Source organism: Patella vulgata, chromosome 3 (genome assembly GCF_932274485.2).
Source record: "Patella vulgata chromosome 3, xgPatVulg1.2, whole genome shotgun sequence".
NCBI lineage: Eukaryota > Metazoa > Mollusca > Gastropoda > Patellidae > Patella > Patella vulgata.
The window spans coordinates 60082149-60103569 of NC_065881.2; the positions used below are offsets into that span (position 1 = coordinate 60082149).

The window sequence follows — 21421 nt, forward strand, 5'->3', positions numbered from 1 at the left end:
AGCAATGTAATTAATTACCATTACCCATTACATTGAAATTAATTAATTACCATTACTTTATGGCTATATAAATAAAAAAAACATTTTTCATAAAAATATAAGAGACAACCTTATTTTTCTGCCATGAGTGCCTACAAAATCAAACTCAAAATAATCCTTGATTCATAATAATAGATATACATGTATGTGTATGAATTGTTATCTTTATATATTATAACATCAAGGCAAATTTTCAAGTGACTGGCAGTTTTGACAAAAACTGATGTCTTCACTGTATGACCTGAAAAATGAATTGTAAGTATAGTTAATTATCTGTATTTTTTTCATAAGTAATTTTATAAAATTCTTAATTATTCCAAATAGTTTGTCTATAATAATTGTATTACTGATGAATTAATCAGCATGACTCTAAAACAAAATATATATTTGTTTTAGGCCATTGTTTGATTTGTCACTTGTTACCTTGAGATTAAGATTAAAGTGTAGTAAGACTATTGTCTTTTAATCTAACTAACTGATTGACTGAGTGATTGCCTGCAAATTAGCACTAATCTTTAATTACAATATACATCTTTTCAGAAATCCACTTTTTAAGTTATATGTCTAAAAAAGGGTTTTACATACCCATAAAAAAAGAAAAGAAAATGTTTAATGCCTTCTTATTATAATTTGTTAAAACAGATTTAAATTATTTTTTTTTTTTTACATTATAATGAATTGGATTTGTGTCAGATAGACTTAATGTACTTCTTTCGTGCTATAAAATTTAAGGCTAGTTATATTGGAAATATTTATATGTGCCAAAATGTAATTGAAAAGTAATTTATCATTACATGATTCTTGGAATGTAATTAATTACATTTCCATTACCATTACCCCAGCTCTGAAGTAGATACCATTCAAGAGATAGCCAGGAATGAAGTTTAATGTCCATTTAACATAAACTAGGTCATTTCAGGACTAAAATGATACAATTTTATTTCAATAATTTGCCTGTACGTAGTGGTCTATATTAGTGGGAGGAAACCAGAGGATCCAGAGAAAACCCACAAGGTTGGGTAGGCGACCCTATTCCTTGTCAAATACAAGATTGGGTTTGAAACCACGCCACTGATTGACTCAATGGCAGACCTTTAGACCACTTGACTCCACCAACCCATTAATGCCCATTAAAGTACACTCGTTCCAAGGACCACAATTACCATTTTCAAATGCAAAATATATCAATTATAATTTTTTTATTACTATCATCATCAACAAAACAATTTTCAATAAATGTGAAGTGGTGGTGTTTATTTATTTATTTTTTTATATGTTTTACAAATGTAGTGTTCACTCTGATCAAAACCATTTTCATTTAAAATGTTAGTAAAAAAATCATTTGGTTGATCTGGTATTTGTTTCAAAATAGAGCAATCTCTTTACAATTACAATTCCTAAATCAATTGACCTAATAATGTTAGTTTTAAATTTTTTAATCAAACTGTGAGGTTGAGTATAGAAAAAGAAGAACATCAATTGACAGTTTGCATATCAAATTTAATAAAATCATCACTTTCATATTTCACACAACTTAAGTGGTTCTTTTTTAATTTGTTGATTAAAGATAATATCCAATGATGTTCAATGTCAATCACATTCGGATAAATTTCCTCATAGATCCGTTTTATTTTAATGTTCAATGTCAATCACTTTCGGATAAATTTTCTTCATAGATCCGTTTTATTTTAACATATACATAGGCCTCTTCCAAAATCATATATACAGCTTCTTCTATATAATCTACTTGACTCACTGGACAATAGTCATCAGCACTGGATCGAGATAATGTCACTAAGGTTGGCCTAGGTAGAGATTCTAATACATTTTTTGTAACTTGGATTAAGTGATTTATTTGTTCTGTGGTACTGATATGATGAGGTAATTCACTATCATCAATGGTACATCCAGCTTCATGTACCATTTCCCAGTCAATTTTCTCTTTGTCGCTTGCCGTCTTTTGAATATCTTCAACAAGTTCTGTTATGAGAGTAAACCTTTCTGAGGAAAATGTTTCACAAGGAGTTTCACTCTCTGTTAAATTTGAACATTTCATCAAACAGTTTTTAATAGAAACAAGTTGTTCTGTCCTATTTTTCACACATTTATCTATACCTTCTTCTGAATAGTCTGTAACAGGTGGACAATTATACAATTTTTTCAGAATGTTGTATTGTTTTTCAGTATACATATCTTTAAAGGGATTTTGTGTTGAGTAAAAGTCGAGATCAATGTCTAAAATAAATTTTCGTCCTGCTAAAGCTACTTTTAAATCCTTAAAAAGAGTAGAAGTGGTTTCATTTATTGTCACTTCAGATGTTTTGTCCAACTTAATCTTTTTCCTACCAGATGCGAGACCCTCTGACAATATTGTTTCGTTAGTAGGTTTGGTTTCTTGCTGATTTAAGGCTGATTTTTCATCCCATAAATCGCAAAAATGATCTGTGGTTATTGTAATAACTGTCAACTTTACAGTCTTGACATTTTCTAGTTGACTTTCAGGCACATATAGGAGTTCATTTACAAAATAACTTTCCTTGCAAGTTGTTCGAATAGCCTTAGTTTCTTTACATTTACCAACTAAAAATGTAATTTGTTTATCTGGTATTTGGTTTGCCCAAGGTGGTTTTAGCCAGATAATCTCGTTGATATGTCCAGCATAAACAAGAGGGATTATCCAATTTTCAATACTGAGTTTGTCATACAACTGTTCTTTTTCATAAACCACATCTGCTTCCATATTAAATGGAATAAGTAAATCTGGATGTGAATCAAAATGAACCATAACAACATTTTCCCAAGGCAGTTGTTTAGATCCTATTGCTCTGTGAATATGTGGTACAACTTCGTGGTGATCTTCTACGCAAAAAACCTTAAGATCAGAAAAACTAGCCATGCTACTTTGGCTTTCGCTCTGGCTGATAGTGAATTGTGTGGCTATGGCTATAATATGGCCTATTTGGACTAAACCGACGAAAACAAACACCTTTTTTGTGGAAAGTTGCTTCACAATAATACCAATACTATGCCACTGTTTATAACATGAGACGCACGGGGATTCAATTTGTTCAAATAACAGTAACGCTTCGTTATGTCTTTTTCAAGCTAACCTAGTCAAAAAATGGATGACCGTGACTGCAATGAAATCACGTGATTGGTAAATTGAAAGTAGTCTAATTTTAGTAATTGGCTTATTATTTTTCTTTTCTCAAACCGACCAGAATTTTATATTTTCTAAATTGTTATTATGAATGTGCCAGGAAATAAATAATTTAAATATCTAAGGATGAACATTTCAAGGGGAATATAACAAAATGTCCGGAATTTCATATTTCATATAAAAATTTAGACTCGTATTACTATTAGTCGTATTTTGACTTCTAATTGGGAGCCTCGGTATTAGCCCAGTGAGTAAAAACTGTCTCGCTACCAGGTTTCGGGTTCGTGTCTAGTCATTCTTATGGTACAACAAAACGAGGTCCCGTGTACATGTTGGCGTTACGTGCTAAATTTCCCTCATATTCATATGGATAGCCTCCGTCCGTCCCTATCAGTCCAGTGGTAGCAGAAATAGGATGTTCCATGTCAAATATGACCTTAAAAACTGAGCCCCCACCCCCTTTCACCAATCAAATTATCTATTTTAACAATAGTGATTTTACTGAAAAGTTAGGATAGTTATAGCGCACAAAACTATAGGCCCCTATGGGTAATTTGGTACATAAGCTAATTGTACTTCAGTGAAAATGTTTGGCTTGCCCATTATAACAGCTGTCTTCAAAGTATCTCGTTATTACCTTGTAAAACCTACAACAGGGATTTATTCCCGGGCAAAGCCAATGATCGAACTCAGAGACGCACTCAAAAAAGGCCTAAAATATAGCAGCACCGCACGACTCGTATAAAATAAGTTTTCTTCAAAACGACGTTTGGAAATTATTAACACACAAATTACAAAAACATCACACTACTGGCCGCAACTAAGACATTTTTGAGATACATATTATATATAATATGTCCTACTTGATTTTGGGGTGGGAGTCACGGTGGCTCAGTAAGTAATGCGCTAGCTCGCTAAACCTGAATGTGCCAGGAACGATCCCAGGATTTTCAGGCGTGGTTCCCCCTTGAGTGCATTGGTGCAGGACGAAGGACCTGCCAAGTAGCGCCTTCGGATGTGACCAAAAATGGCGTGTTTGGTTAAAAGAACCCTTTTTTGGGGATTCAAGATTAGAGTAGGCTGTATTGCCACTGTCTGGGCAAAATTTTCCCCATTGCACACTGCATTATAGCGGATGCCCGTCTTCATTCTAACCCTATTTCAACCCCTGTCTGTGTATGATTTTCATTATAGTTATGGTGGGTACCATGTGCGACAATCCTGTATATGCTACTCACACAGGCACTTGAAGGGATTAATCCCTTCAAGTGCCTGTGGCTACTCACTATTTTCTTGATTTTGCCTTTCGTTTTATGTGTTTGGTTGCAGCTTAGAATTTATTCAGGACGGACAAGAAGAGAATTTATACACAAGGTCAGCAAGAGCTCATCTGGGGATTCAAAGTTAAAAAGAAAGATGTATGGTTTTATCACAGAAAGTAATAAGTTACACAGTCAAATTATTCAAGTGTATATAATAGGTTTTTTTTAACAATATTACAAAATAATATAAATATCAAATAAATATAAAGCATTTTCTCTAAAATATTCTATGTACATTTTGGTGGTATACAGTAATAAAGGGTCTACATATTATGATAGATGTTTTAAGTTCACGGAAATATAAGTTTATTTGAATTTAAATACTGTATAATGTATTTACCGATTTTCATAATTTGTTAAATAAGTTTAAATAACGGTTATCCAAACGACAAATAGATATGACAACACAATAATTAATAAACGTTAATGATCGGTACTCTATTTAAATTTTGAATGAAAAAGTTTTGTTGGTTTTTTTTTCAAAATTGGGGATTTCCAAAACCAACTTCTTGTTGAACTTCGTAAATTTCATTTATTAAAGCTTTGTCCTGTAGGTTCAGTTTTAAAGCATATTTGTAAGTCTGTTCTGCTTCCAATTGTCGACCACATTTTAAACAAACCAAAGAAAGATAACCCCACACTTCTGCATCGCTGTTGTTCAAAATATTGGCCTCTGACAGCGCATCCTCGGCTTCTAACAATTCGTTTAATCTGTAACAGGCGATTCCAACACCTAGCCATGAAACACAGGAGGGCGACTTTCTACATGCCATTAAAAATACATTTTTCGCATCTTGATATTTGTGTTCAGAAAGATAGATAGATGCCAAGCGTAGATAAATAGAATGCATTTCAAGAGCATCACCAATAAATGATATTGTTCGTTCAAAGCACTCTCTAGCGGTTTCTGTGTCTCCTGTTAAATATTTCACATGGCCCATCAATGCCCAACCATCCGGATTCTGTTGTTCCATTTCTAGAGCTATCTTAAGACATTTTTCTGCTTCACTAAAACAGCGTTTCTGTAAGTTTAATTGTGCCAAAGCTATTTGATAATCTATTGATGGTCCTCCATGGCCATTTCCGGGTAACAGTAATTCGTGTGCTAGAGCCCTTTCGGCAAACGGAACTGCTTTAGCTTCTAAAAGCCACTCTATTGTCTGCATATAAATACTGCAAGTCGGCAAAGGGGTTGGTTCTCTTGGTGGAATATCCTCAATGGTATCATCGAGGGGCTGGGGGGTTCCCATCATACTGGCCGCCTTCTGTTGACTGGCCGGGCGTGAAATTGAAAGGGCCCCCGTCGTATGTTCTTGACCCTTCGCTTTATTAGATGCAGAAGGGATTTTGTCAGATTTCTTGGTCGACGAGCCACGTCGGTCAATCGATCTATGTGATGATTTAGCCGACGTAAGAGCTGTCCTGTCATGTGTGGAGGCGGATTTGATGTCGATGTGTGGAACTGATAATCCACAGTCACCTAATACCTCAGAATCTTTGCTTGGTTCGTTGTCTAAACCTGGTGGCGTTAGGTTTGTTTTTTCTTTCGTATCTGTTTTGGCTACTTTGGCTGCCGCGACAGCCGCGGAATGATTCAGTTTATTCGCTTCCATGTACGCCATTTCAGCCCCAATGTCGTTTCCAATAGAATCATAAAATAATCCTAACATCGTCCACGCTCGGATACTTTTTGGATCAATATTTGTAGCAGCTTCAAAAAATGTTTCTGCCTCTTCTTTACGATCCAAAAGGCTACAAACGACGCCGTACATCATCAACCCGTACAAGTGCTTCTGGTTAATGGATATACATTCTTTAAAGCATTCCTCGGCTTTAGTAATGTCATTGATATGAAGATTAAAGGTACCATAATCATACCAGTTATCGGCGTTGTTTTTTTCTCGGGCAATTCTCTCTTGGTAATATTTAGACGCCAACTCGTAATTTTCATTCACTTCTGCTTCCTTTGCAAAATGTTTGAGTTGGTTGGAATCTGTGAGAGGTTCTGGTACTGGGGACTGGTCTCCTACATCCAGAGTATCACCTAGTGCCAAGTGCATCTGATCAACTAGGTAAACGTACAGCTCACTCAGAAAGGTCTGCAATTCTTGCCTGTCATCGAAATTGGTTGTTTTCAAGTACTTCTCACGAACAATCTTCACCACAGAATGCTTTAACTGTTCTTTAAAGGCAAAATATTTCCCTGAAGAATTCAATTCATAAATTAGCTTTTGCCGTTTAGTTTCCATGTCTTCGTTACTATTTAGCTCCCCACTAGTTTCTTCATTTCCAAAAGTCCCTCTAAATTCATCTAAAATGAGGTTTGCAACACTAGCTACTTGTCCATGGTAATCTTCTACAGATCTCTGGGCACCGTCGGTTCTTTTAGGAAATTGAGGACGTTGAGGAATATATTCAGCAACTTTTCTAGCTAGTTCTTCTGGTTGACGCTTTGGAATGAGGGGTCGATCTAGGGCAATTTCTAGCATAACAAAAGATTTGGCCTCAACATACATCTGTCCTTCAGCATTTACTGGTGGTTGTCCATCTAATTCTGATCCTGTGTCCGATTTTACTGTCTGGGACGTTCCTTTTTTCACATCTTTTTTCTCTGGTTCTTTTGCACCCTTTTTAGGTGATGGAGAGGTGGAATTGTGTTGCAGGATGTTCATAGCTATTTTAGAAGCTTCATCAGATATTCCTCCCTTTCGTTTAGTTTTCTCTTGTAGAATGTGATCAGAATATGGCCAAACTTTGTACGCCCCTCTTATCTTTTTGACCCCAGGATAAAGTAATGGTGCCAGATTCACAAATGCAATACCGTGGAAATTGATGCCACCTTCCTCTTCCTTTTTACCCTTTCCGCCAGATGCTTGAGCTAACCTCATTACTTCCACGGGCCATAATCGGTTTTTGGCAATTTCATCTTGGAGATGTTTCGTAGCAGCACTATCTAAAAAGCATCTCCTTTCTGTTGTCCAGCTGACCCTGTTTTTCTCAGTTTCTGCAATAAGTCTAAATTCTCTGTCGTCTTTGCCTTTGAGGTCGCCATCTTCATCTTCTATTGGCTCACTCACCACAAAACTATCAGGAATATAAACAGCATTTCCTTGAGCATTGCCAGGTTTACTCCATTTCTTCTGTTTATTTGGCAATTCTTTGTCTGAACCAGGCTTTAACTGACCATTTGCAAAAACAATTGGAGCTTCTTTGTCTTCTGTTACTGGAATTGGTAAAGCAGCAGCATAATGGTACTGGGTTCCTGATAGTGTCCACGTTTCTGGTGGGCTAAGTAAATTTTCCATGGTGATTTTGATCAGATTTCCATTCTTAAGATGTTTATCAACCAGTAATGGCTCCTGTACAGATATATTTACATCTATTTCAGGTTGGGGGCATTCGGCTGGTAAAGACTCTAATGGGGAACCAGGTACAGCATTTACAAGTAGGGTGTAGCTGACTTTGGTCTCGCCTCGAACTAAGGGGAGTAAATCCACAGTACATTGTCCCAATAAATGAGTCTTTTCTTCCTTTTGTCGTTTTTCTTTTGGTAGCACTTCAATCACTGTTAAAACTACAGGCTTATAAGCTATTTCATCCAAAGCGTGAGGATCATCATAGGCGCAGTTGAGAATTGCATTAAAATTTACTTCTGCTGGTTCATCTGCTGAGCTGTCTATTTTAGGTGATTCCCCTAAAACCTTTTCTCCAAACTCAGCTTTAATAACAACACTGACGGCATCTCCTTTTTGACCTCGTAAATTTCTAGCACTCACAATCGATATTGTTACAGGCTCGGGTGGCCGTACTATCGCGGTTTCCACTTCTGTCATGGTTATAAATATCTAGGGCTACACTTGGCTAGTTGACTTCTGATTGTATTGTCAAACACTGATAAACGTAACGGTTTTCTGTAATTGTTTTGAGAAGAGTTTTCGTTTACGAGATTTGTTAATGAATGAATTCACTCACTCAGCACGAATCACGATTCACATAGATAGACTGATAGAGTGCCGAACCGGTGGGAAAGTTGTTAAAATTGTTCACAGTCCTTATCCAAATTTAGTTCCGTAAGTTAAAACTTCACTAAGGGGTATTTCCACGAGTATAAAGACTTTAAATCAAAGTCTGTCGAGCAGTAATCCTTTATTTTTGTTAGATTGACAAAAAAACGTGAACAATTTTAACTCTTGACAGCCATTATAATCTCGATTACCCGGTCGTTAAATAATCCAATACTATTTCCTTTTAAGAATAAGTCCTACTGATCAAGATAATTTAGATGTAAACATCCGGTGTGTATCTTCGCAACAGTAGTCTCAATCAGCCGGGCGCATTCCATTATGGCATTATGATACCATGGAGACATTAAAAACATAGGCCAATGTTCAAGAGATATCGTTCATAATATTAAAATTAAAATACCCTTGTTTGACTTTGCAGCCTTTCTTGTATTTTTTTTGCGTTGAAAAATATTTGATTCCTTTTCTGATATTAACTTAAGTTTAAGAGACGAAATGAGAGAGAGAGAGAGGGGGGGGGGGGGGTAACGTTAACTCGACACAAACTAGGTCATTTCGGGTCTAACATATTGTTCAATTTCATATTTCAATGCGCGTACGGGTCTTTAGCAGTGTGTGTGTGTGGGGGGGGGGGGTTGAACTGGAGGACCCAGAGAAAACCCACGAGGTTGGACAGGCTATCCATCTTGTAATGTAGCCTACAACCAGGGAATCGAAACACCGCAAGTTGACTCAATGACAGACCTTATGAAACAACGCACACGCGCTAACCATTCGGTCATCCAATCCCCCGATTTAAAGGAAAATATATTTTAATAAATGGATGTAGGAAAAGGCTAAAAGATAATAAAATTTAAAGGGCGTGTCTTTTGAACCTTAAAATAGACGAAATTGGATCTATAACTTATAAGCACATATTAATGTAATATGAATGCACATAAAAAGTGATTTATATTCATTTAAAAAAAATATTTATAATATTGTAATTTCTAATCAATGTTAAACGGTCATCTATTCTACACGTTTTTAATTAGGCTATTATTTTGTCGTTTGTGAATCAGCCATTAATAATAACTTCCGCATTGTCTTGTAGGATATTTTTGACTGTTAATTACGAATGGTGCCCGAAACCATAGGATACACGACTCGTGTACTAATTTTAAAATGTTAATTGCATTTAAATAATGGATATTAGGATCCCATATTTCCACAGCAAGATCACAGTAGCCTATCAATATTGATTAAAATGGACCAATATTGAATTCCATTCCGTGTTGTTTATTTTCGAATATTATGGACAATATTGAGTTAGAGACTTAGCTCCTTTACCACAGAAAATAATTGTTGTCTATAGATTTAAACATACATTATGCAATAGCTAAATATGCAAATTGCAGGTCTTTCTTTAGGTCTGAAATGTTATAATCTACATTATTAATTAGACATTAATTAACTTATCCAGACCATAATCAACTCTCGATGTCATCACGAACCTGCGATATTTACTGGATTAGAATTCGATCCTGCTACTCAACGCTCATTGATTATTAAATCAAAAAGTGGATAATCGAGACTATGTTTTTTTATCGTACCGAATTTAGTAGGCTGATGATCGAGGCTAGATCCAAAATTCGATCGCTAAATTCTCGGTTCAGAGTGGATCAATTTGACTGAAATTTGAAGTAAATTCCCTTTACATTATCTAGTGTTTAACTATTATAGTGAGAAATGCCAGCTTTTTATCTAATTTCCCATAATGTATCTTTAAGTGGAAAAAGAAGCAATTGAAATTGGCAAAATTAATTTATCCATAGAATTAGAATATTCTAATAACCGTATTCAAAGAATTAGGATATTCTTATTATCCAAAGATTTATCTGATTGCTTTAAAGGCCATATTTTGATAAATTAAAGATAAAGTAGTGTTTATCTCCATTTTGTGCCTATAGTAAATGAATATACGTTCACATTACACATTCGCTTTACTCAATCACGTGCCAATCAGTATTGTCAACTTTTTCCCTAAAGTGATAATAGTGTCCGTCGCCAAACAACGACCACGCATAATCAGGAGAATAAGTACCGCCTGTATGTCTAGACCAAGTTCTTCACAACCTATTAATCCTTTCCAAAAATCATAAGTTCGCATATTGTCAAATGTAGATTTCCCCTTTAAATACCCCCCAATAGAAATTTTCATCAGATCTGAATCAAGTTTAATTTCTTCCGGGTCTGTTTTACAAGAAATCTATTATTATGTCTTTAAGTATTATTTACGTACCTAGTGAGGATCTTATGTGCATGGATGAATATGGTTTTATATTTCCACCTAGAAAAATCTACACTGACTGTATTGTACCGGAATTAATTCAACTACAATATGAAAGAGATGACTTAGAACGTGATTTTCCTGATTGTCTACTAAGATCCGATGAATTTTATTCCCCCCTCAACCGACTTAGACGATACATTGGACAATATCATATATTTGGATGTATAAAACCAAAGACCTTTCAAAGAGAACTTTTGATTTCTGCAACGAGAAGAAGTGAGCGTAGCAGAGAGGAAAGAACTGCCAAAAACTTTCTATCGGTACGGAAATTCATTATTGATTTTTTACTAAATGGAAAAGAAACTTTTTCAACTCTTTAAAAGTATGCATCACACCGTGGTAAATGCCCCACCGGATTCCCGCGTTTGACACACCCATTTTGCATCAATGAATTTATTCAATATATTTTAGAATTTAACGTTTAGCTATAAAGCACCTGAGATACAACAGCCATTTGTGACAAAATTATATTTAATATTAGATACAGTTGTTTTGGTGACGAATAAAGGAGAAAAATAAAGTCAACATGTTTTACTTTCAAATTTCAATTTTATGATATCAATTATATCGTCAATAACGTCGAAGGTTAAAAATATGCATTTTGTTTTCTTGAGATGGGTAAATATCTCAATAATAGTTATATATATTGGGTTGTGTTGGAATAATCGTATTTCGAAATTACAAAATTATTTTATTTCTATTTTACAGAGTTGTATACGAAGTGTTTTAGCAGACCTTTCACACGTAGAGATAAACGATGAGATCGAAGATTCCATAAAGTACGGAGAATTGTTGTTGGAATCGATACGACAGGTAACGCAAATTAAATTTTGGGGTCGCGGTTTGCCTATCCACCCGACAGACTCGGTTCCATGCTCATGTAACACGATTGAAACCATATCAATCTATGGATATCTATTTGGCTCCCCGTTTTCATACAATCTATTTTATAATACCCGAGAACCGATCTATACTTTTGTTTTATTGTTTTCAATTATATTAGAGTGATTTTCGGCAACCCTAAACGTCGATAATTTTTCCATTCCTGTTCATTATTTGGTCTACCGACTGCTGCATTGCACATGCATATTATGTAGGCCGACCATTTCATGGTTGTGTTCCGGAATTTGAACATGGGAGGGCCCGGAGTGCCCCCCCCCCCCCCCCCACCTCACCCTGCGTTTTATTTTTTTGTTTTTCAACAGCATCGATGGTATTTTGTAATGTTATTGTTCACTTTGTTAAATCGTAATATGATGTTGATTTATGAATTATTTATGTTATTCAACTGCAATACATCAATATTGACGTTAATATGAATTCATATTAATCTTATAATATATTGTTACAGGTATTCCTATTGAATCCAACGTTGAACCAGGAATTAGATACAGATTTGGTTAGAAATGCAATTTTCAAACGAGCTAGTGTTGTTATTAGAGCTTATAAAAGGTGAGTTTATTTTTTTTTATTTTTCATTTAGCTTTGGTGTTTCATATAGTTTCATGTATTTTTGACATAACTTTTCGACGTTATATTTTTTTATATATTTAGCTAAGAGTGGCTCCGGTTTCTCAAGTTTTGAAACTATATATAGCCCCGTCGACGCTTGCTTTCAAATATATATATTTCTCTCCCCGCTACACAAACTTATTTAATTTTAGGGGAAATGCACCATCTACATCAGTTTTACATGATACAATAACCAGTATTGATACAACTCAACAATCATCTACAATGTAAGTAATTTTATTATACCTATTGTGAATAAAGTATTTATGATGCTTGAATTATGGATTTATATAGACTAGAAATAGTAGTGACTGAATACGCATGTACAAAGTTGGCGTGAATAAACACGGTAGGTGTGAATATACATAATACACAGTGGGCGATATACATAGTGGGTGCGAATATACATGGTAGGTGTGAATGCATAGTGGGTGGGATGATACCACAGCTGTGAATACACACTATAATGAATATGATTACCCATCTTTTGAGCGTCGGGTTGTGAATCAACTGGATACACTTCTAGTTGTGAGTGATGAGAGGTTTTTAACACATGGTAATAATTTTGTAAATAGCTTATTTGGGATCAGACAATGTCGCAAAACCAACGCACACAAATAATTCACACATTGTATATAAAAAAAAATTTGACTTTGAAAATGTAAATAATTAAATGTTGACTCTCAAGGAAATGTAAATATTTAAATGCTATAATATTAAATTGTATATTGCATTGTATATATTTTTATCCATAAATGAGTATTTTATCCATAAATAAATATGTTCAACATATTGTTATTTTTACAGGGAGTCCAAGATGGAATCAGACGATGAACATTGTCAGGAAGTTCCTGAAGTTATTATACTAGACGACTGAACTGAGGTTTTCCAGATTACAGTGCTATTGATACGTGGAAAATGTGATAAATGTGCTATTATACAATGACTATTTATTAAAACGCTTTTAAAATGTTATGGACTATGAATGAAGCTCCAAAATGTGCTATGAAAGGGTTAATGTCTGATACCAAACAGTCAAATAATTCATTTGCATATTTTGAAATGTATTTTGGCAGTGCTGCATTATGGATTAATATCGAATCAAACTACTTTATATTTTCAAGGAACGATGTTATTGGATTCATATCTGAATAAACATGATTATGTCCATGGCAATGAAAAGTATAAATTGTGTTATTATTATTTTAGAATATCAATTTTATATTAAGAAAAATATTTGAAAAACGTAAAATATACATATACAATAAATGAATAAATTATTTTCCTCTGAACATGCTCAAGTGTGTAGAGAAGTACAACTAAAAGATCGTGATCGGTGGTCCTTTTCCAACATCATAGCCATTCACCACAGCAAAGTGGGGGAGGGGAGGTGGCACAGTGGGTAGGGCTTTGACTTGCTATAACCAGGAGGTCTTAGGTTCTAGGAGAAAGCTCATCTGGATTTTTCGATCTGGCAATGAACAGTGTCCGATGTGACCTTGGTCCCGTGTACACATTGGCGTTGGAATTCGAAATAAGGGTAGACTGTGATGCCTATGTCCGGGCAAAATGTCCCCGAAAGCACAATGCATGACGTATACCAGTCTTCATGAGCCCAGAATATTAAACCCCATCTCATTTCAACACAAATATACACACAAGGATTATTAAATTTTCAGATTGTCTTGTATTTTTGACATTACTTTTCGACAGTATATTTTTTGATATATTGAGCTAAGAGTGGCTCGGGTTTCTCAAGTTTCAGAACCTAATCAGATTGATGTAAACCCACCCTTTCTACTGGTCATACACTATTATTAAAATCAAAGGTATCAAAGCTATCTGTCAGCTAGGGTACACATAAAGTCTCTGAATATTGCAAATAGTTGAATACCGGATTTCATATGTATAAGAATGACACCAATCCCCGGGTTGTGTTCCAATGGGTTAGACACTGGCTTACAAACCTGGAGATCACGGTGTTGGCCAAGACACAGGTTTTCGGGTGTATTTTTCCCCTAATCAGTGTTTCGGGATGGAAGGCCTGGCAAGGTCTGGTGAACGTAAAATAACCATTGATAGTTGGAATTTGAAATAAGAGTAACCCTAAGGCCACTGCCTGGGCAAAATTTTCTCATAGATCAATACATTAACCTGGTATGTGAAGAAAAATAGGACGCTAAACGCATTTCATTTCCAGTCCCTGGATGTTAACAGTTGGTAAAATACAGTCCAGGTGTTATTCCCAAAATCAATGGTAACCATTATCTTATTTGTGCAATGAATCTTTATTATACAAGTTGTAAAATATAACAAATATATTTAGGAATGTATAAAGTGATAACAAATATATGAATCTCACGATTTCAAAAAATATAAAACTAGCACATTTAGCCAGCAACAAACATTTTGTTTAAAATACTTAAATTAAATTTACATTTTAATATTCGAATTGAATTTCAGAAAGACTTTATTCACTGGCACACACATTTATATATTATAAGAGGCTATAGAGTACATTCAAATAACATTATTAATGACACATGTCTCATGACCCTTATTTCAAATAGGCATATTTGTCATAACTTTTCCATGTATATATTTGTGCAATGAATCTTTATTATTCAAGTTGTAAAATATAACAGAAATATATTTAGGAATGTATAAAGTGATAACAAATATATGAATCTCACGATTTCAAAAAATATAAAACTAGCACATTTAGCCAGCAACAAACATTTTGTTTAAAATACTTAAATTAAATTTACATTTTAATATTCGAATTGAATTTCAGAAAGACTTTATTCACTGGCACAAACATATATATATTATAAGAGGGAGAGAGAGAGAAATGGGGTTTAACGTCCACTCGACACAAACTAGGTCATTTTGGGACTAACGTATGGTTTAATTTTATTTACATAATTCGCTTGCGCGTAGGGGTCTTTAGCAGTGGGAGGAAACCGGAGGACTCGGAGAAAACCCACGAGGTTGGACAGGCGACCCTACTCCTTGCCACGTACAACCGGGGATTCGAAACCACTATTATAAGAGGCTATAGAGTACATTCAAATAACATTATTAATGACACATGTCTCATGACCCTTATTTCAAATAGGCATATTTGTCATAACTTTTCCATGTATATATTTGAATATTATTGTGGTAAAGAAAGACATTATAATTATTGCCTTGAGCTACTCCCATCAGCTTAATACTTCTATAAGGTTTATTATACTGCCATTTAGATTGAGTAAAAAAAAAATCACACAAATCTTAAATTTAATAAACACAAACATGGTATAAAAATAAAAGGATTTCTATTCAAGGTTATCATATAAAAATATATTCAACTTTATCTATATTATAAAACATATATGAATATTGATGAATATGGAAGGTGATGTTATTAGTAATAAAGAAGTGAATAATGAAGTAAATAATTTGTCATAAATTGATTTTATAAACAGTAACAAAACAATAATAGGACATATTATAGCAATTTTAAGATAATTTTGCATCCAGTAGAATCATCACATCATATACTTTCTCTATCAAAATTTCTACTTGTTCGTAATGTCATGGTCTTTTCTGTACGTAAACCATAGAAACCATCATATACTCTACTGTCTGATTCTGTTGATGAATCGCTACGTCTTTTCTTTGAAGCAATTGTTCTTCTGTAAAATAATAAAATACCAAATAGGGTAATATATAATCTTAATGTATTTATCATGGTACTATACATCAATATGCTTTAGAAATGATAGCTATAGTGAATAATTATGTCATATAGTAATTATATCTCATCATATCCTCCACACGTCGTTTATTATTGCCACCTTTCATGGAATGGGTTTCCTCCCCTTTATTAGTTATTGAGTCCTTTGGAGTTATCTCCCATTATGTAATCTTTGACTTTGAGACTGGAGTGTAAATAAAATGAAATGGGGTTTAACGTCCTACTGTTCTGCTTTGACTGGGCTAATGAAGATGGAGAGATTGAATAAAGAGAAGATAAAAGTGTGCCACAGGCATCATATCTGATATTATAAATCTGTGTGTGCAGTCCAGTTTATAACATCACTCTTCCAGTAAGTAGCAATCTAGTTTTTTCTATCATAGCTTAAACATGCATTATGCAAGAGCAAAATCTGCTTATTACAAGTCTTTCTTTAGGCCTGAAATGTTATCTAAATTATCAATTAGACATTAATTAACTTATCCAGACCATAATAAACTCTCGATGTCGAGGCTAGCCTTCGATGTTGGCTGGATTAGATTCCGATATGCCGCTAACGGCCATTGATAACTAAATCAGAAAAAGTGGATAATCGAGACTATGCTGTTTATATTAATGATTTTAGTAATGATGACCGAGACTATGCAAAAATTTCACCCGCTTCTTTCTCGGCTCATAGTGGATCAATTTGACTGAAATTTTCAGCAAATTACCTTTACACTATCTAGTTTTTAACTATTATAGCGAGAACTGCCATCTCTTTATCTTATCTCCCATAATATATCTTTAATATATTGCTTCAGACCAACATTCTTACTTTCTATGCTAATGTGTGAAAGGGGAGGAAAAAGGTGTTTTAGCTAATTCCTCTCATACTCCCCACAGTATTTCGTTTGATTAGATCTAATCCCACTAAACACTGCTTTAATTATGACTGGTCAATAGTCCGATTAACAACCAATAGCTAACTGTGTAACAATATGTTTACGCTTTAAACAAAGCTCCAAATTGGACCAAATATGTTTACATAACATTACATACTGACTCACGATTTTATTATGCCCAATTAACCAGTGCATAGCAGAATATTGCAGAAAAACTAATTGCGTGCCAAACGAGGCTATCAACGAGGACACAATGTAAACAATACTGTATGTAGACGAACAAGACTTTCACCGGTTTTAATACCTTAAATCACTGTCCAAAGTTTTAGGGAAGACCCCAGATTAAACGAAGGGCTGTCATGTTGCTGTACTTGGGATAGATTTGATTGAATGGGAAGAATAGACACACTCCCTCAAAAGCTCAAGTATCAGAAGCCAATCCAGCAAGGGCCTGAGAGGGATTTCTCGGACCATTGCTTCAGGAATATGAATTCCTCTGAATTTCAAATTCTGGTTATCTTCTACACAGGATTTCAGTTTTTTGTTCAAACCAAATCTTGACTATTGAGAATGGACTAAGCCCACTTTCAGATATTTTCGTTGAAAAGTGAGAACCAGGCATGAGAAGTTCCAAAGGCTGTACCAGGCCCATGTCTAGATTTGAATCCAGAAGATGTTTTAATCTTGCAATACCCCAATCAAATGGTGTTATGACGGAGGGGTGTGAAAACTTAAGGATTATAGACGTATTAGTATTACTGTTAATGACTAAAATATATGAGATAAGTTCATTTGTCATCGGTTAACGAACGAGTATCTTAAAAATTATTCACTTATCAATCAAATATATTATTAGAAACTTATTATCACTGTATAAGGATATGTATCACTCCAATTACAATATATCTTTAAACATCGTAAATGCTCAATTTGCTATACGATTGAAGAATAAAAACTGTTGACAGGAGTAAAAAATACCATTGAATATGCCGACGCTATTTCATAACAGGATGACTCCCAGGAGATTTGTCAATGACAAGTTGTCATCAATTAAGACTATGTATGAATAAAATTGAACATACTTGTAAATAACAACTGCTACTATAATTATCAGTAATAACATGCAGCCTGCTATAACACCAACAGCTATAATAACTGTTCTAGAATTAAACTCCATATTATCACTATTAGATACAAAGGGTTTTTCTGTTGTTGTTGATTTAGGTGGTGCTATTGATGAACAACCAGATGCTGAAAGACAAAAAAAAATGAAACACATATCAAAAAATTGATTGTCAATTTTTTGTTAGTTTTGTTCATTCCAGCCTTAGTTGTCTCCGCTTTAACTACAATGAATATTAGTCTGGACAAAGATTACAGCCTGGCAGTCTGGCTGTTCACGTATATAGTTCACACATTGATTAAACTGACAGAAATGGTGTCTCAATCTACCAGTTAACAATGCATTTTGTATATTTTAAATACAAGGTGAATTGTAAGACATTGGACAGTTCTGTAGAAGACACATAGATATGCAAAGGTTGACAACCCAAACAGAGCCATTGGAAGCAACACTGCTAAGAGGATCCCACTAACTACCATTCAGAGGCTTATCTCCTTCATGTAGTGATGTTGCATGGTATGTGGTGCTGCACATGTCACTGACCTTTGATCAGGTTCTTTTACCTCTCAACAATACATTGTCTATCCCACTATATACACTAAAGGCATGACTTTTTTTATATCCTAATTTATCATTTATTATTAAAACAGTGCAAGTTTAGTGCCTGTTATCCGGAGTCTCCTGTTAACTGTATATAGTGATATAATATTACCTCCAGTACTGGACCAGGTAGTTGTTGATAAATCTACATTACATATAGAACATGGTTCACCAGTTTTACTATCACCATTATTATAACATACATTATCTATCTTACATATCAACGGCTAAAATAAACAAAAATACATTTATACATGTGAGGACCTAATTATATATAGTAGTAACTAAAGGTGCAATTATTGAAAACTTGTTTGATCAGTTTGTGATTGCATTAGTAGACTGATGGATTACAACAGTTATGGCGTCTGGTCTTCATAGAAAGACACCCTCATTGTAATTTAAAAGTCCTTTAATCAAGGAAATGGAGGCAGTAAAATTTCTTAATCACTCTTCCATTTCAATCCTACGCTAGATGAGTCTCTCTCATCTTTGACTAGGTCTTCTTGCAAGTTTCCTAGGAAACATTTGTCTGCGATATCACCCTAGGTGGAAGTAGATGTTATGTCTGACAAGAAAAAGACAATGATTTACTACAATGAAAGATAAATGAATTAGTGAAACAGGAAGTCTTCAAACATACCTTAACAGTACAGGTAGCTGTAGAATCTGTTGAACTAACTGTACAAGATGTACATCTAGAATCATATACACTGTATATAGCTTCTCTAAGTGATTTATCTCGACCATTATTACTAACACGTATAGCATAACTTCTCTTATTACTGTCAGGCATAGGACATTGAACTTCATATAAACTTCTATAAACAGCTGTAGTAGTATGTATAGTACCTCTATTTATTATTCCTGTACTATCAATCTACAAGAAAAAGATAGATAACTGTTGATAATATTATCCACATTTATCTCAATAAAATCTCATTACACTACACTGGTGAATCAGTAACCCATATTATAGGATTCATAAATTCAAAATGAAATGGGGTTTAACGTCCTATTGTTCTGTTCCTATACTTAGCTAATGAAGACAAGCATATGCAATACAGTGTATTATAAGGAAATTTTGCATAGGTAGCAGCACTATGGCCTACTTTTACATTGAATTCCAACTGCCAAGGGATCTTTTATGTGCTCGCTAATGTATACACAGGACCTCATGTTTTTTTGTAAAAAAACGAACAACTAGACAGCAGTTCTTGTCAGGCCCTCCGTCCTGCACCACTGACAAGGAGAAACCGCGTCGGAAAATCCTGATGAACTTTCTCGGCAAATGCAGGGATCGAACACGCGACCTCCAAGCTAGCGAGCCAGAGTATCATAAATTTGAATAAAAAATACAAAGATTTAAGTGGTATTAAATAAGTAATAACTGTCCTCTAACTTAAACAATAACTATATGTCTCCTAAATAATCCAGTTTTAAACTACTTTTTATCAAAAATATTGAAAAATAATAAAAATCTAACAACAGCTTCTTAAAATACAGCATAAATGAATATCAAATTACCAACAGAAATTATTAATAGATTCTTACCTCTATTTCTTCCATGTGACATATCAAATTGTTTCCTTTAACAAAGTTATCACCGGTTATTAATGTTTGATTACATGCTGATGTTATAGTACATACTGTATTACTATCAGGTAAGACTGTTGGTGCTATATTAACACCTATAGAACAATCAGGTCCATCTGATCCTGGAGTACAGCTACATACACCTAAAACATATAACAAAATAATAAAAACTGATCTGTGGCAAGTTCATAGAGGTCGTCAAAACTTTAACTACCATTTTAAGTGCAAATTTTGCTAATTCATCTATAAGTAACTATAGGATGTCTGTTTCAAAAAATGGTGTTTACTCAGCAGATATAAAAGAACTAATTAAACTAATTTAAAATTCCAACATGTCAGTTAAGACCATACACAATCAAATGTCTGTCTATTAAAAACATCATGATTCAAACAATATTGAAATCGATAAAAGCAATTAAGTTATGAGTATTTAAAGTATGCATTAGTTTCTTTTGGTTTCACATTGACATCTTTGGGTTTATGAAGTAAAAGTAATTCTGTCTTCATGAAGTTTTTTATTTTTCTATTAGGATGTGCTTATATGAAAATAGTGCATATTGACTTTTGAATTTAGAGATAAATGTTAAAAAATCTGACATGTTGTATCTTTATTAAATCTAACACAAACAGAATGAATTGAAATAAAGATTAAAATAACAATATTTTGTGACTAATTGTTATGTCTCATTAACACAATGCTTAATTTAATCTTATGAAAGTATATCATAAACCTGGTACTTACCATTATTACAGGTACCAGCACCACTGCAATCATTGAGACAGAAGGTACTAACCAAGGCAGCGGGTAAAGATGGAGGTTTTGTTGGATCAGTAGGATTGTTATCTACCCATGTAGTAGGATCTTGTAGCGTATTAATCTCACATTTTTCTTGTATATCTGCTAATGTTCTATTAGCCCATGATATATCATCTGTCAACTACAAAACACAAAGTCATTATAGAAATATAGTTAATAAATACACTCCTCTTACTAGACTTAAGTTCACTGAAAGACTGGTTTCAAAAAATGAAATGAATTGGGGTTTAACGTCCTACTGTTTGCTCCAAACTGGACTAATGAAGACAGGCATA

General features: G+C 34.2%; 4 protein-coding genes across 10 annotated transcripts in view; 1 reads left to right on the forward strand and 3 right to left on the reverse strand.

Moving 5' to 3' along the window:
- Positions 1-222: 222 nt before the first annotated feature.
- Positions 223-13679, forward strand: LOC126815512 (uncharacterized). Of its 7 annotated transcripts, none has more exons than XR_007677953.2 (7): positions 3403-3446; positions 4529-4637; positions 10877-11135; positions 11584-11688; positions 12227-12327; positions 12540-12614; positions 13195-13679. XR_007677953.2 is itself a non-coding variant. In XM_050541198.2 (7 exons), the coding sequence occupies exons 2-7, from the start codon at positions 4616-4618 to the stop codon at positions 13262-13264; spliced, it is 663 nt and encodes a 220-aa protein (XP_050397155.2). In that variant the 5' UTR covers positions 3403-3446; positions 4529-4615; the 3' UTR covers positions 13265-13679. The 7 variants fall into 7 exon arrangements, 4 of the variants coding, with proteins under 4 accessions (XP_055955573.1, XP_050397155.2, XP_050397156.2 ...); XM_050541198.2 differs by having other exon boundaries at positions 4529-4668; XM_056099598.1 differs by lacking the exons at positions 3403-3446; positions 4529-4637 and adding an exon at positions 223-294.
- LOC126816049 (UPF0489 protein C5orf22 homolog) lies at positions 1297-3175 on the reverse strand. Its single transcript, XM_050542172.2, has one exon. It carries the CDS (start codon positions 2933-2935, stop codon positions 1685-1687), a length of 1251 nt encoding a protein of 416 aa, XP_050398129.2. The 5' UTR covers positions 2936-3175; the 3' UTR covers positions 1297-1684.
- Positions 4955-8728, reverse strand: LOC126815511 (cilia- and flagella-associated protein 70). Its single transcript, XM_050541196.2, has one exon. The coding sequence runs from the start codon at positions 8352-8354 to the stop codon at positions 5001-5003; it is 3354 nt and encodes a 1117-aa protein (XP_050397153.1). The 5' UTR covers positions 8355-8728; the 3' UTR covers positions 4955-5000.
- A 1307-nt stretch (positions 13680-14986) lies between the features above and the next one.
- LOC126816797 (uncharacterized) overlaps positions 14987-21421 on the reverse strand; it is a 112182-nt gene continuing 105747 nt past the window's right edge. Inside the window, exons 153-158 of the mRNA XM_056099289.1 lie at positions 21072-21267; positions 20288-20472; positions 19377-19613; positions 18849-18963; positions 18096-18264; positions 14987-16067 (exon numbers count right to left, since the gene is read on the reverse strand). Of these exons, the coding sequence (XP_055955264.1) occupies positions 15926-16067; positions 18096-18264; positions 18849-18963; positions 19377-19613; positions 20288-20472; positions 21072-21267 (1044 nt within the window). The 3' untranslated portion in view covers positions 14987-15925. The remainder of the gene's footprint in view (positions 16068-18095; positions 18265-18848; positions 18964-19376; positions 19614-20287; positions 20473-21071; positions 21268-21421) is intronic.

Coding starts and splice junctions, on each gene's coding strand:
- LOC126816049 (XM_050542172.2), bottom strand. CDS start 2,935: ATGGCTAGTTTTTCTGATCTTAAGGTTTTTTGCGTAGAAGATCACCAC.
- LOC126815511 (XM_050541196.2), bottom strand. CDS start 8,354: ATGACAGAAGTGGAAACCGCGATAGTACGGCCACCCGAGCCTGTAACA.
- LOC126815512 (XM_050541197.2), top strand. CDS start 10,800: ATGTCTTTAAGTATTATTTACGTACCTAGTGAGGATCTTATGTGCATG. Junction 11,136..11,583: donor CTGCCAAAAACTTTCTATCG/GTACGGAAATTC, acceptor TCTATTTTACAG/AGTTGTATACGAAGTGTTTT. Junction 12,328..12,539: donor GTTATTAGAGCTTATAAAAG/GTGAGTTTATTT, acceptor ATTTAATTTTAG/GGGAAATGCACCATCTACAT.